Source organism: Schistocerca americana, chromosome 6, assembly GCF_021461395.2.
Source record: "Schistocerca americana isolate TAMUIC-IGC-003095 chromosome 6, iqSchAmer2.1, whole genome shotgun sequence".
Classification (NCBI taxonomy): domain Eukaryota; kingdom Metazoa; phylum Arthropoda; class Insecta; order Orthoptera; family Acrididae; genus Schistocerca; species Schistocerca americana.
The window spans coordinates 320,770,741-320,784,633 of record NC_060124.1 but is presented as its reverse complement, the minus strand read 5'-3'; the positions used below and the strand labels follow the sequence as shown (position 1 = coordinate 320,784,633).

At 43.6% G+C, this 13,893-nt stretch overlaps 1 protein-coding gene across 2 annotated transcripts in view; it reads left to right on the top strand.

The window, feature by feature from the left end:
- LOC124619721 (sodium-coupled monocarboxylate transporter 1-like) overlaps positions 1 to 13,893 on the top strand; it is a 180,450-nt gene that overhangs the window by 101,097 nt on the left and 65,460 nt on the right. For both annotated transcript variants that reach the window (XM_047146284.1, XM_047146283.1), the window contains exons 9-10: positions 7,518 to 7,626; positions 12,922 to 13,031. In XM_047146284.1, the coding sequence (XP_047002240.1) occupies positions 7,518 to 7,626; positions 12,922 to 13,031 (219 nt within the window). The remainder of the gene's footprint in view (positions 1 to 7,517; positions 7,627 to 12,921; positions 13,032 to 13,893) is intronic.

Genomic DNA, 13,893 nt, shown 5'->3' with positions numbered 1-13,893 from the left:
GCTTCCGGACTGAAGCGCCTAGAACCGCTCGGCCATAGTGGCCGGCGACCAGGATGTAATTCGCGACATAAAGAAATACTGCATCGGTCGTAATATCATGTGTATATTATTACAGATCTAGATTTAAGCTAACAACACAGTTACCATTATTGCTATAAATATAAAATAACACAGGTATCAAGCATTGAAAAAGTGAACTAACCAAGAACCAAATCACAGTTGTACACAGCGCCAACTGCACGACTACATATCGTATTCATGTAGACTCGGCATACCTGTAGTGACACATGTTACAATATAACCTAGACATGTACAAGCATCAGTCAAACGGGGTCTACTGCTTACAATTCCATACGGTTAGCCTCGATTTACACCATATTGAATGGCCAGCGTTCACCATTTTCATGCTGGCCGTTGTGGGCGAGCGCTTCTAGGCGCTTCAGTCCGGAACCGAGCTGCTGCTACGGTCGCAGGTTCGAATCCTGCCTCGGGCCTGGATGTGTGTGATGTCCTTAGATTAGTTAGGTTTACGTAGTTCCAAGTCTAGGGGACTAATGACCTCAGATGTTAAGTCCCATAGTGCTTAGAGCCACTTGAACCATTTCCATTATCCAGATATAAAAAAAATGGCTTAAAATAAAATATATGTATTGCAATAAAAGGAAATAATAATCATAGTGAAGTATAATTTTGTCAGGAGGCATATAAATTAAACTAAGCATTGCGACAAATATTGCAATACGTTAAGTCCATTATAAATGTACACTGTCCCTCATATCTCTCCTCGTCCTTAGCGCTTATGTCTGAACAACATGACAGAAACACACGTTCCCATCATAATAAAATCCTCTCTGTTCCACTGCATCGCTCAGTCGCCTTCTCCAAGTCCTTTGCAGTAGCGGGAACCCGACTCTGGAATAACCTCCCTCGGTATGTTAGAGAACTTAAAAACATGTCCAGCTTCAAAAAACAGTTAATGACGTATCTACTTAAGCAACAATAATGCTTTCCTTTGTACACGAATGCACTTCACCTCATTACTTCCCTCTTTCCCCCTCCTTAAGCCTCCCTCCCCCAAAACTCGCTATACTAGTAAACATCTACTTTACACACCAAGATATTAATGTACATCTGCACAAATCTTCATTACTATTGCCAATTTTTCTCATGTTTATCATTATTATTTAATTTTTTTTACTGTTACTATTATTACTTTTATCATAATTTGTATGTATAGCACCTGTCGTAAAAATACTGCCAGTACTTACTTTATTAGGTCTTAGTCATTATTTTTTATTCATATTGTGACTAGAGTAATCTAATTTTCTTATTGAAAGTATTGTCATGATGCAACTCTGATGTGTGAAATGCTACATGTGTGAAACACTGGTCCGATGTAAGAGAGGGCCTGATGGCCCTAATCTGATCAGATTAAATAAATAAATTAAAACTTATTAAAAAACTTCATTCCATAAAATATTAAAACAGGAGTAACAAGTTGGCGTAAAAATTATAATCTAGCTTTCCTTACTTTATTTTATAATCAAAAAATGTAAAATGTAGTTATCAGTGCAAATATATGTAGACACTGCTGATGAAATTTTCAATCGGTGTCATGGCTGCCAAGCGAAAGTGAAATACAATAAAATGTTTATTATATGCTTCTTAGCAAATTTCAGCAGACATAAGTAGCATATACCGATGCTGAAAACAACATTACAAAGTGCACAATCTGTAAATACTGAAAAGACAATTTAGATCCTTAATTATACAGTTTGTACTCATATGTCAAACTTTACTACATGGTGACGAGTCCTATAGGTTGACTGTATTGTTCCCATGCAACACTATACCCGTCCTGAAAGCAACACGACCCCTGTTGTCGTCTCAGCGTGTTCCAATCTCCTTGGACGACTAACTGGCTCTGAGCACTATGGGACTTAACATCTATGGTCATCAGTCCCATAGAACTTACAACTACTTAAACCTACACATCTACATATACATCTACATTTATACTCCGCAAGCCACCCAACGGTGTGTGGCGGAGGGCACTTTACGTGCCACTGTCATTACCTCCCTTTCCTGTTCCAGTCGCGTAAGGTTCGCGGGAAGAACGACTGTCTGAAAGCCTCCGTGCGCGCTCTAATCTCTCTAATTTTACATTCGTGATCTCCTCGGGAGGTATAAGTAGGGGGAAGCAGTATATTCGATACCTCATCCAGAAACGCACCCTCTCGAAACCTGGGCAGCAAGCTACACCGCGATGCAGAGCGCCTCTCTTGCAGAGTCTGCCACTTGAGTTTGTTAAACATCTCCGTAACGCTATCACGGTTACCAAATAACCCTGTGACGAAACGCGCCGCTCTTCTTTGGATCTTCTCTATCTCCACCGTCAACCCGATCCGATCTGGTACGCATCCCACACTGATGAGCAATACTCAAGTATAGGTCAAACGAGTGTTTTGTAAGCCACATCCTTTGTTGATGGACTACATTTTCTAAGGACTCTCCCAATGACTCTCAACCTGGTACCCGCCTTACCAACAATTAATTTTATATGATCATTCCACTTCAAATCGTTCCGCACGCATACTCCCAGATATTTTACAGAAGTAACTGCTACCAGTGTTTGTTCCGATAGCATATAATCATACAATAAAGGATCCTTCTTTCTATGTATTCGCAATACATTATATTTGTCTATGTTAAGGGTCAGTTGCCACTCCCTGCACCAAGTGCCTATCCGCTGCAGATCTTCCTGCATTTCGCTACAATTTTCTAATGCTGCAACTTCTCTGTATACTTCAGCATCATCCGCGAAAAGCCGCATGGAACTTCCGACACTATCTACTAGGTCATTCATATATATTGTGAAAAGCAGTGGTCCCATAACACTCCCCTGTGGCACGCCAGAGGTTACTTTAACGTCTGTAGACGTCTCTCCATTGATAACAACATGCTGTGTTCTGTTTGCTAAAAACTCTTCAATCCAGCCACACAGCTGGTCTGATATTCCGTAGGCTCTTACTTTGTTTATCAGGCTACAGTGCGGAACTGTATCGAACGCCTTCCGGAAGTCAAGAAAAATAGCATCTACCTGGGAGCCTGTATCTAATATTTTCTGGGTCTCATGAACAAATAAAGCGAGTTGGGTCTCACACGATCGCTGTTTCCGGAATCCATGTTGATTCCTACATAGTAGATTCTGGGTTTCCAAAAACGACATGATACTCGAGCAAAAGACATGTTCTAAAATTCTACAACAGATCGACGTCAGAGATATAGGTCTATAGTTTTGCGCATCTGCTCGACTACCCTTCTTGAAGACTGGGACTACCTGTGTTCTTTTCCAATCATTTGGAACCTTCCGTTCCTCTAGAGACTTGCGGTACACGGCTGTTAGAAGGGGGGCAAGTTCTTTCGCGTACTCTGTGTAAAATCGAATTGGTATCCCGTCAGGTCCAGTGGACTTTCCTCAGTTGAGTGATTCCAGTTGCTTTTCTATTCCTTGGACACTTATTTTGATGTCAGCCATTTTTTCGTTTGTGCGAGGATTCAGAGAAGGAACTGCAGTGCGGTCTTCCTCTGTGAAATAGTTTTGGAAAAAGGTGTTTAGTATTTCAGCTTTACGCGTGTCATCCTCTGTTCCAATGCCATCATCATCCCGGAGTGTCTGGATATGCTACCTAACTAACCTAAGGACAGCACACAACACCCAGTCATCACGAGGCAGAGAAAGTCCCTGACCCCGCCGGGAATCGAACCCGGGAACCCGGGCGTGGGAAGCGAGAACGCTACCGCACGACCACGAGCTGCGGACAGACGACTAACTGCAGAAGTCCACGATGCGATTGGAAGTGGCCACCTACCTGTACTCCTCACCATCTCCTACGCACAATCTCATCTCCCTGCATCCCATCTCAATCTCCATGCAAGAGTTATCCAAGATTACTTGCGGTCAAACTGGAATGCCTGCGAGGAATCCATAGAAACCCAGATTCAGAGCCACTCCCTAACTTTCCAGCAACCTGACGATACTACTCATGCCACGTCCTTCCTGCAGCAGACCTTGTCAGAGGTTACATTCACCCACATTCCTTCCAAGACCATATACCCTGCCCCCTCACCATCCTCTCTCCTTCCCTTAAGAACCCCGTCGCTTGTATCGCTCTATTGCTCCCTCTTGCGCCCTCGTGACAGGGGTACACTCGCACTCACACGCATCTGTCAAGATCAGAGACAAGTCAGGAATTTAGTAAAAAAAGAAAAGCCGCCGGGGGTTGGCGCCAGACATGCGTCAATAAGACTCAACACTGCACTCCCCATTAACTCTTCCAAGTACTGGAAAGCATTCCATCGATCATTCCATATCTCACTACCCACTCCTTCACAACAACCACCCCTTACTTGACAACATGAGTAAAGTTTTGCATCCTATGACTCTGACATTTTCTCCGTCAGTGATGACTCTCATTTTTACTCATTGTTCCTACCACCCACAAACGTACAAACACTGCTGTACCACCCCTAGGTTCCAGATTCCAGCTTCCAAACCATAAACAGTTTTAAATACGCCAATTACAGCGCAAGATATAATACAAGTACTCCACAAGAAACGCAACACTTCCGCAGTTACGAATCAGTTATTTATCAACACATCAAAGAACACCCCCTTTTCTTTCTAGTCATCTTTGCAACACTTTCCACCACTATCTACTCCACAGGTTTCTATCCTCAACTATGGAAAACCTCCAAAATCCTACTTTTCCTCAAACTGCACAAATCTTCTACTGATAAGTCCTCCTGCAACTCCGTCTCCATCACTCCATTGTTTACCAAGGTCTTCGAATCTATCCTATCCCAACGCATGCATCGACACATATTGTTTTAGTAGAGGCATGATTTTTTCAATAACAATCTGTCCAACAGTTACTATAGTTTGTTTAGATAAAAGTTTGCGAGTAATTTTCAGAACGTCATTTACGGGGACTTCGTGAAGTCAGTTGATATTCTTTCACACTAATACCCTTTTAATGTATGTTTTAATTGAATAAATGAGTGAGTTAAACCAAAACTTGTTTCTATACACCTTCTATTCATATCAAATTTATTAATTCGTAATTCTCCACTTTAGGGTCCATACCTGGGTCGTTAAATTCTTCCGTTATACATTTCGTTGTGCACAATAATCACAGCTTTGTTTTGAAAGGCGCTTAATTAATTTTCTAGTTCAGGCAAACATTTTTACGCATAAGGAGTTTTGCAAACCGTTGTGTGGTTTCTGAATGAGTTGCAGATAACTTTTCGCTCCCTGTATTTTATTCTATGGTAAGTCACGTGACAACGCAGTGAGAGAAACACGAGGTCCTAGTTAGTTAGTTAGTTTCTTGTTCCACAGAGCACATTCACGATAAACGTTTTAATGTGGAATGTGTCACCAGAACAAATATTATACAGTTTTACACAAGTAAAAAATAAAAACAAGAAAATATTATTTATGTGGATACCTGAATTACCTCGAAGAAAACGCTCTATTGACACACAGTCAACATGGGTTTAGAAAACATCGTTCCTGTGAAACACAACTAGCTCTTTATTCATATGAAGTGGTGAGTGCTATTGACAAGGGATTTCAGATCGATTCCGTATTTCTGGATTTCCGGAAGGCTTTTGAGACTGTACCACACAAGCGGCTCGTAGTGAAATTGCGTGCTTATGGAATATCGTCTCAGTTATGTGACTGGATCTGTGATTTCCTGTCAGAGAGATCACAGTTCGTTGTAATTGACGGAAAGTCATCGCGTAAAACAGAGGTGATTTCTGGCGTTCCCCAAGGTAGTGTCATAGGCCCTTTGCTGTTCCTTATCTATATAAACGATTTGGGAGACAATCTGAGCAACCGTCTTAGGTTGTTTGCAGATGACGCTGTCGTTTATCGACTAATTAAGTCATGAGAAGATCAAAACAAACTACAAAACGATTTAGGAGAAATATCGGAATGGTGCGGAAAGTGGCAGTTGACCCTCAATAGCTGGCCGGGGTGGCCGTGCAGTTCTAGGCGCTGGAACCGTGTGACCGCTACGGTCGCAGGTTCGAATCCTGCCTCGGACATGGATGTGTGGGATGTCCTTAGGTTAGTTAGGTTTAAGTAGTTCTAAGTTCTAGGGGACTGATGACCTTAGAAGTTAAATCCCGTAGTGCTCAGAGCCATTTGAACCATTTTTTTTTATCCTCAATAGCGAAAAGTGTGAGGTCATCCACATGAGTGCTAAAAGGAACGCGTTAAACTTCGGTTCCACGATGAATCAGTCTAATCTAAAAGCCGTAAATTCAACTAAATACCTAGGTATTACAATTACGAACAATTTAAATTGGAAGGAACACTTAGAAAATGTTGTGGGGAAGGCTAACCGAAGACTGCGTTTTATTGGCAGGACACTTAGAAAATGTAACAGACCTACTAAGGAGACTGCCTACACTACGCGGTGTGGGATCCTTACCAGACAGAACTGACTGAGTACATCGAAAAAGTTCAAAGAAAGGCAGCATGTTTTGTATTATCGCGAAATATGGGAGAGTGTGTCACGGAAATGATACAGGATTTGGGATGGACATCATTAAAAGAAAGGCGTTTTTCGTTGCGACGGAATCTTCTCACGAAATTCCAATCACCAACTTTCTCCTCCGAATCCGAAAATATGCTGTTGACACCGACCTACATAGGGAGGAACGATCACCACGATAAGAAAAAGGAAATCAGAGCTCGTGTTCATTCTTTCCGCGCGCTATACGAGATTGGAATAATAGAAAATTGTGAAGGTGGTTCGATGAACCCTCTGCCAGGCACTTAAATGTGATTTGTCGAGTATCCACGTAGATGTAGACCTGCTGACCATTTACAGGGTTTTTAATGAATAACTATATCTGCCTGAAAATTCCTCTGTGGTGTACGTCTTTGACATTTGAAAACACGTCTGTTATCTGTCAGAGAATTTATTTCCATGGGTAGACAATGAAAGAGTTTTATAGCTTCATATTTCTCCCCTTTCTGTGTCATAGTTAGATTAATTAAGCACCCGTTTTGCTTTTTGTGATTCATGTAACGTGCATATAAAGCTCATCTGCATTAAAAACTTGTATCGCTTGTGTTGTGCTGAAAAACAAAATTCACAAAGTAATTTACGCATTTAAGGATTATTACGTTCTGAGTAAGTACATTACGGAACTATAGCCTAACACCTTCTCTTTAAAATGACAATTTACAAAAATTGTTCAAATGGCTCTGAGCACTATGGGACTTAACTGCTGAGGTCATCAGTCCCCTAGAACTTAGAACTACTTAAATCTAGCTAACCTAAGGACATCACACACATCCATGCCTGAGGCAGGATTCGAACCTGCGACCATAGCGGTCACGCGGTTCCAGACTGAAGCGCCTGGAACCGCTCGGCCACAGCGGCCGGCGACAATTTACAACGGTGGAAATTTGAACTTTGCATGTCTTTTATTTGCAGAGCGGTGTGGATATTCACTGCCGGTGCTGCTAGCCTCATCCTGCTGAGCACCTACAGCGGCCTCCTGATCTTCGCCAGGTACTTCGACTGCGATCCTCTCACCACCAAGGTACGTGTTTGTAGCGTAAAGCAGTGCGCTACTGGAATTTTAAATCTTTGGGTAGAACCGCAGACCGTAAGACGGTGTGAAAAAGCAGCACCTAAAAAAATAAAGGCGGTGTAATACCAGTGAGGCAGTACTGTAAGAGTTCGCCTCCGTAACTGGGTGTTCAGCACGGCTGACTGCAATGGGAAGGTTCCTGGTTCGATTCACGGCACTGCCAAGGATTTTTCCTTGTTGAGAGGACTGTTACAGGGTGCACTCATCCTCAACTGAGGAGCTACACGACCGATTAGTAGCGGTTCCAGCGTCAAAAAATCCTATGGCCAGGTGAGCGATGTGCTGAGACATGCCTCTCCATACAGCATTGAACGACGGCATTGACAGAAGATGACATGGCTGTCGCTCGGGCCCGGTTGACACACATAGGGCCAGTACGTGGAAACTGAATTGATATGAATACCATGAGACATTTAATTGGCTATCCCTGCTCACACAATACTTTTTTAATTAATGTATGACGGCGTGCTGAAAGGTACTGTCTCTGAATTTTTGGCGTTAAAACTCTTGAAGCTTTTAACTAAATGAATCGTTATTTACAGTCTACATTTTTATTCTTCATGACTACATATATATTTCTCAACGTAGTCTCCCTTGCGACGAACACATTTCTCCCAACGAGATGCCTGTTTGTTGGTACTGTCACTGCAAACTGCTTGACTTTGTTGAGGGAGTTACAACCTCACCTCTGCTTGCAGTGCCTCATCACTATCAAACGGAGGTCCATTCTCGAAGTTGTTCTTTAAGTTTTGGAAACAAATGAAGATAAGGTGGGGCCACGTCGGGAGGAGGTTTGACGACACTGTACACAAGACGCCGGACTGTTCCAGATGTCGCAGCGCTGGTCTGTGGCCCGGCTGAACGAGAGGGTGCTTCATGTGCGGACGAATTCGAAAGTCGGTTAAAGCACGATGTTCCTCACGCATCGACGTAGTTACGTTACTAACCACCATGTTACACAATGGAGCCCTGTGGCAGCAGAGAGCAGCAAATATTTTGACACGAAGAATAAAGACATAAACTATATGATCAAAGGTATACGGGCACCTGGCTGAAAATGACTTACAAGTTCATGGTGACCTCTATCGATAATGCTGGAATTTAATATGGTGGTGGCCCACCCTTAGCCTTGATGACAGCTTCCACTCTCGCAGGCATACGTTCAATCAAGTGCTGGAAGGTTTCTTGGGCAATGGCAGCCCATTCTTCACGGAGTGTTGCACTGAGGAGAGCTGTCAATGTCAGTCGGCGAGGACTGGCACGAAGTCGCCGTTCCAAAACATCCCAAAGGTGTTCTGTAAGAGTCAGGTCAGGACTCTGTGCAGGCCAGTCCATTACAGGGATGTTACTGTCGTGTAACCACACTGCCACAGGCCGTGCATTATGAACAGATGCTCGATCGTGTAGAAAGATGCAGTCGCCGTCTCAGAATTCAACAGTGGGAAGCAAGAAGGTGCTTCAAACATCAATGTAGGCCTGTGTTGTGATAATGCCACGTGAAACAACAAGGGGTGCAAGGCCCCTCCACGAAAAACACGACCACACCATAACACCACCACCTTCGAATTTCACTGTCATCACTACACACGCTGGCAGATGACGTTCACCGGGCATTCGCCATACCTACCCCCTGCCATCGGATCGCCACATTATGTACCGTGATTCGTTAGTTCACGCAACGTTTTACCACTGTTCAATCGTCCAATGTTTACTCTCCTTACACCAAGCGAGGCGTCGTTTGGCATTTACCGGCGTGATGTGTGGCCTATGAGCAGCCGCTCGACCATGAAATCCAAGTCTTCTCACCTCTCGCCTAACTGTCACAATACTTGCAGTGGATCCTGCTGCAGTTTGGAATTCCTATGTGATGGTCTGGATAGATGTCTGCCTATTACACCTTACGAACCTCTTCAACTGTCGGCGTTCTAAAAAATGGTTCAAATGGCTCTGAGCACTATGGGACTTAACATCTATGGTCATCAGTCCCCTAGAACTTAGAACTACTTAAACCTAACTAACCTAAGGACAGCACACAACACCCAGCCATCACGAGGCAGAGAAAATCCCTGACCCCGCCGGGAATCGAACCCGGGAACCCGGGCGTGCGAAGCGAGAACGCTACCGCACGACCACGAGATGCGGGCTGTCGGCGTTCTGTGTCAGTCGACAGACGAGGTCGGCCTGTACTTTTTTGTGCTGTACGTGTCCCTTCACGTTTCCACTTCTCTATCACATCGGAAACAGTGATGCTAAGGATGTTTAGAAGTGTGGAAATCTCACGTACAGGCGTATGACGCAAGTCACCCAATCAGCTGACCACCTTCGAAGTCCGTAATTCCGCGTAGCGCCCCATTCTACTCTCTCTTGATGTCTAATGACTACTGAGGTCGCTGATATGGAGTACCCGGCAGTAGGCGGCAGCACAGCGTGCCTAATATGAAAAAAGTATGTTTTTGGGGGTGTCCGGATACTTTTGATCACATAGTCTAGAATAAAGTTACAGAATGTTAATGGTGTTTGTTTTATTTAAAACTCTTTGTTTTCACATTAAAAATTCGGTGGCATCACTTTGCAACACACCCTTGTAATGGAAGGAATGATTCAACACAAGAGAGGAGGCCGCCTGGACGGCTGTGCAGAAACTGAAATTTACACGGATTAAAAATCTCATAAACATACCATCTGCAGTGCTACCCATCGTATTTTATCCTGACAACTATGCAGGATACCTGTCATACATTAAACAGGCCACAGTAAGAATGCCTGAAAGATGTGTCGACGCCCGATTGACTGTTTAGCGTCGACTGTCACAGGACGTATCATATTGACTTGAGATTGAAATGACACCGCAGCATTGCGGAAATATGCCCCAGCATGATTTACACAACATTTCGCAGGACCAAAGTCGGAACATGAACCTTTTTTTCTATTCTGTCCAGATTTTGAAGTGTGTTGGCCCACTGTACGGTGGGTTAACGACGAGCGCCGATGTGTAGGCCAGCCTGGATGTTATTCATAGGCGGTTTCCCACATCCGGTCTCGCTTAAGCTACACGATTCGCAAACATTTCGAAAAACGTTCAGACACTTTCACATGGATAACACTATGCAAAACGTATGATCATCACACAGGAATTCAAAACTGCATCAGGATCCACTGCAAGTATTGTGACAGTTAGGCGGAAGGTGAGAAAACTTGGATTTCATACTCGAGCAGCTGCACATACGCCACACTTCACGTCGGTAAAAGCCGACGACGCCTCGCTTGGTGTAAGGAGAGTAAACATTGCACGATTCCACAGTAGAAAAAAATTGTGTGGAGTGATGAATCAAGGTACACAATGTGGCGATCCGATGGCAGAGGGTGGGTATGGCGAATGCCCGGTGAACGTCATCTGCCAGCGTGTGTAGTGCCAACAGTAAAATTCGGAGGCGGTGGTGTTATTGTGTGGTCGTGTTTTTCATGGAGGGTTCTTGCACCTCTTGTTGTTTTTCGTGGCACTATCACAGGCAGTCCTACACTGATGTTCGAAGCACCCTCTTGCTTCCCACTGTGGCTGGCTCTGTGCACTATGGGACTCAACTGCTGTGGTCATTAGTCCCCTAGAACTTAGAACTACTTAAACCTAACTAACCTAAGGACATCATACACATCCATGCCCGAGGCAGGATTCGAACCTGCGACCGTAGCAGTCGCACGGTTCCGGACTGCGCGCCTAGAACCGCGAGACCACCGCGGCCGGCGCTTCCCACTGTTGAAGAGCAATTCGGGGATGGCGACTGCATCTTTCAACATGATCGAGCACAATGCACGGCATGTGGCGGAGAGGTTACATGACAATAATATCCATGTAATGGATTGGCCTGCACAGAGTCATGACCTGAATCCTATAGAACACCTTTGGGATGTTTTGAAACGCCGACGTCGTGCCAGGCCTCACCGACCGACATCGATACCTCTCCTCAGTGCAGCACTCCGTGAAGAGTGGGCTGCATTTCCTCAAGAAACCTTCCAGCACCTAATTGAACGTATACCTGCGAGAATGTAAGATGTCATCAAGGCTAAGGATGGGCCAATACCATACCATACCATTACCGATGGAGGGCGCCATGAACTTGTAAGTCATTTTCAACCAGGTTTCCAGATACTATTGATCACATAGGGGACGTATAAAACTTGAAAATAGATTTTCTCTGAAACTAGTGGCCGTCGCATGAAAATCCAGAAGCCAGGTACTACAGGTAGGACTGGTCGCTCTGCAATATACCTAAGATTCGAAAAAATCCGTGATTAACAGGTCTGACCGTACTCTTGTCAGCCATCAGCCTTTCCATAACATTCCAAAAATGTTACAGAGGGCGTGGAGAGACATTACACCGATGGTTATCTGTGCAAAATCGTTCACATTTATCTTTATAACGCCAATCTCTTTTTATTATTGAACAAAGCACACATGTATCACGTGTAGCCTCTTCTATGCTTTTCAGGTGGTGACAGGTCTCATATATAAGTTTGGCAAACAAAGATCTGCCGTGATTGCTCAGTTAAGAATGTCAGCATGTAAACATATAAGTTTTCGACAAGATATAAGGTACATGCGTTTAGACTGTTCGCAACTGATTGGTCGAACGTACATCTGGGTTTTACCGTTGTTATTTCAAGCTGCACTGACGTCACTTTCACGTCAGGAATATGACCAGTTTCGGAACTTTTTTGACGGATGTTGCACAATATATACATGTCTCATTGATTGACATAAACCCACATTATTGTGGGGATTATAGTAATTGATATTTTCAGTCCATGATATGGTCATTATTGTTATGTTATGAAATCGTCCAATGTGGGAAGCTGATATAAATTATCTCCAAACAGTTATCTTTATGTCATTTAATTTGGATATTATTAGTTTCTTGAGTTCACATCTCATTTTCACACGTCACGAGTATCAGTTGTAAATTAATAAAAAAATCACATTAAGTTATTTTTGTGGCATTTGAGCGAGAGAAGTGAATTGCAGAAACTGCTTTTAATGGCGGCCGTCTGGAGATAATTTATATCAAGTCCCAAAATTTAATCATCCACGTGACCTACTCTCATTCGTCATGAAGATGAGTATAGTCCTACATTCAGGCAACAACCTTTTATAACCCTGTTGTGAATTTCGTAGTTAACTGTTGTCTTTAATATCACTTGGGAACGTGTAGCGATTTTGAGTCTGGTCTTGGTTCACTGCGGTCACAGGTGGCGCGAGCCAAGGATCAACTGCTGCCGCTGATGGTGGCGGAGTCGCTGGGCGGTCTTCCCGGGATGACGGGCGTCTTCGTGGCCGGCATCTTCAGCGCTGCCCTTAGGTAGGTGCTCCAGAGTTATAGAGCACACCTGAACACTCAGGGACTGCTGCGTTTTGTGTCGCTGCGTCGTCACTCTGGCCAGCTGCAATACGATTGTTTGTACTCTGTATGCTGTGAAATGTGTTGATTCCAGCATCTGCTACACTTTCAGCCCTCCCATATTTCCATACACGGTGATTCAGCTGCCCCTATCACTATCGTTTTATGCAACCCACGATGTTACAGCTGACATTAATAAACCACGTGCGAGAGTTTCATATTTTTTCACTTGCTACGCTCAAACAATTAGTGCCGCAGAAAAAAAAGAGCAAGACCTTTTTGTAGGAAATTTAATGTAGTTATGTTTTTTATTGGGATATGTTTTCGCTAGAGGCTACGATTTTTGAATTATTAAAGAAAAACATACAGAAGTGATCTTCTAAAGCACCTTTTCTCTACCCTCATCCCTTACTAGTCAGGATTCCTGGCACTCCCTCCAACCACTGTACAAAAATTTCGGACTACACGAATTCTTCCCGCATTCGACCTCCTTTGATCTCTGGTGACAACGCTACTACGCCACCATTCATGTTATTAATCTAAACGAGCCCTTGAGGGTAATGAACGAAAAACGAATTTTGTAAACGTTACACTAAAAAATTTACACAAATTAAAAGAGGGAAATGGATAGTTGAAGGTAAATGTAGTGGAAATAAGTGAAGTGCGATGGCAGGAGTAACAGGACTTCTGGTCAAGTGAATACAGGGTTTCGATGCAAAACCAAATAGCGGTAATGCATGAGTACGTTTGATAATGAATAAGAAAACACGACTGCTGGTAGATTACTAAGAACAGCATAGTGAACATATTGTCGTAGCCTAGA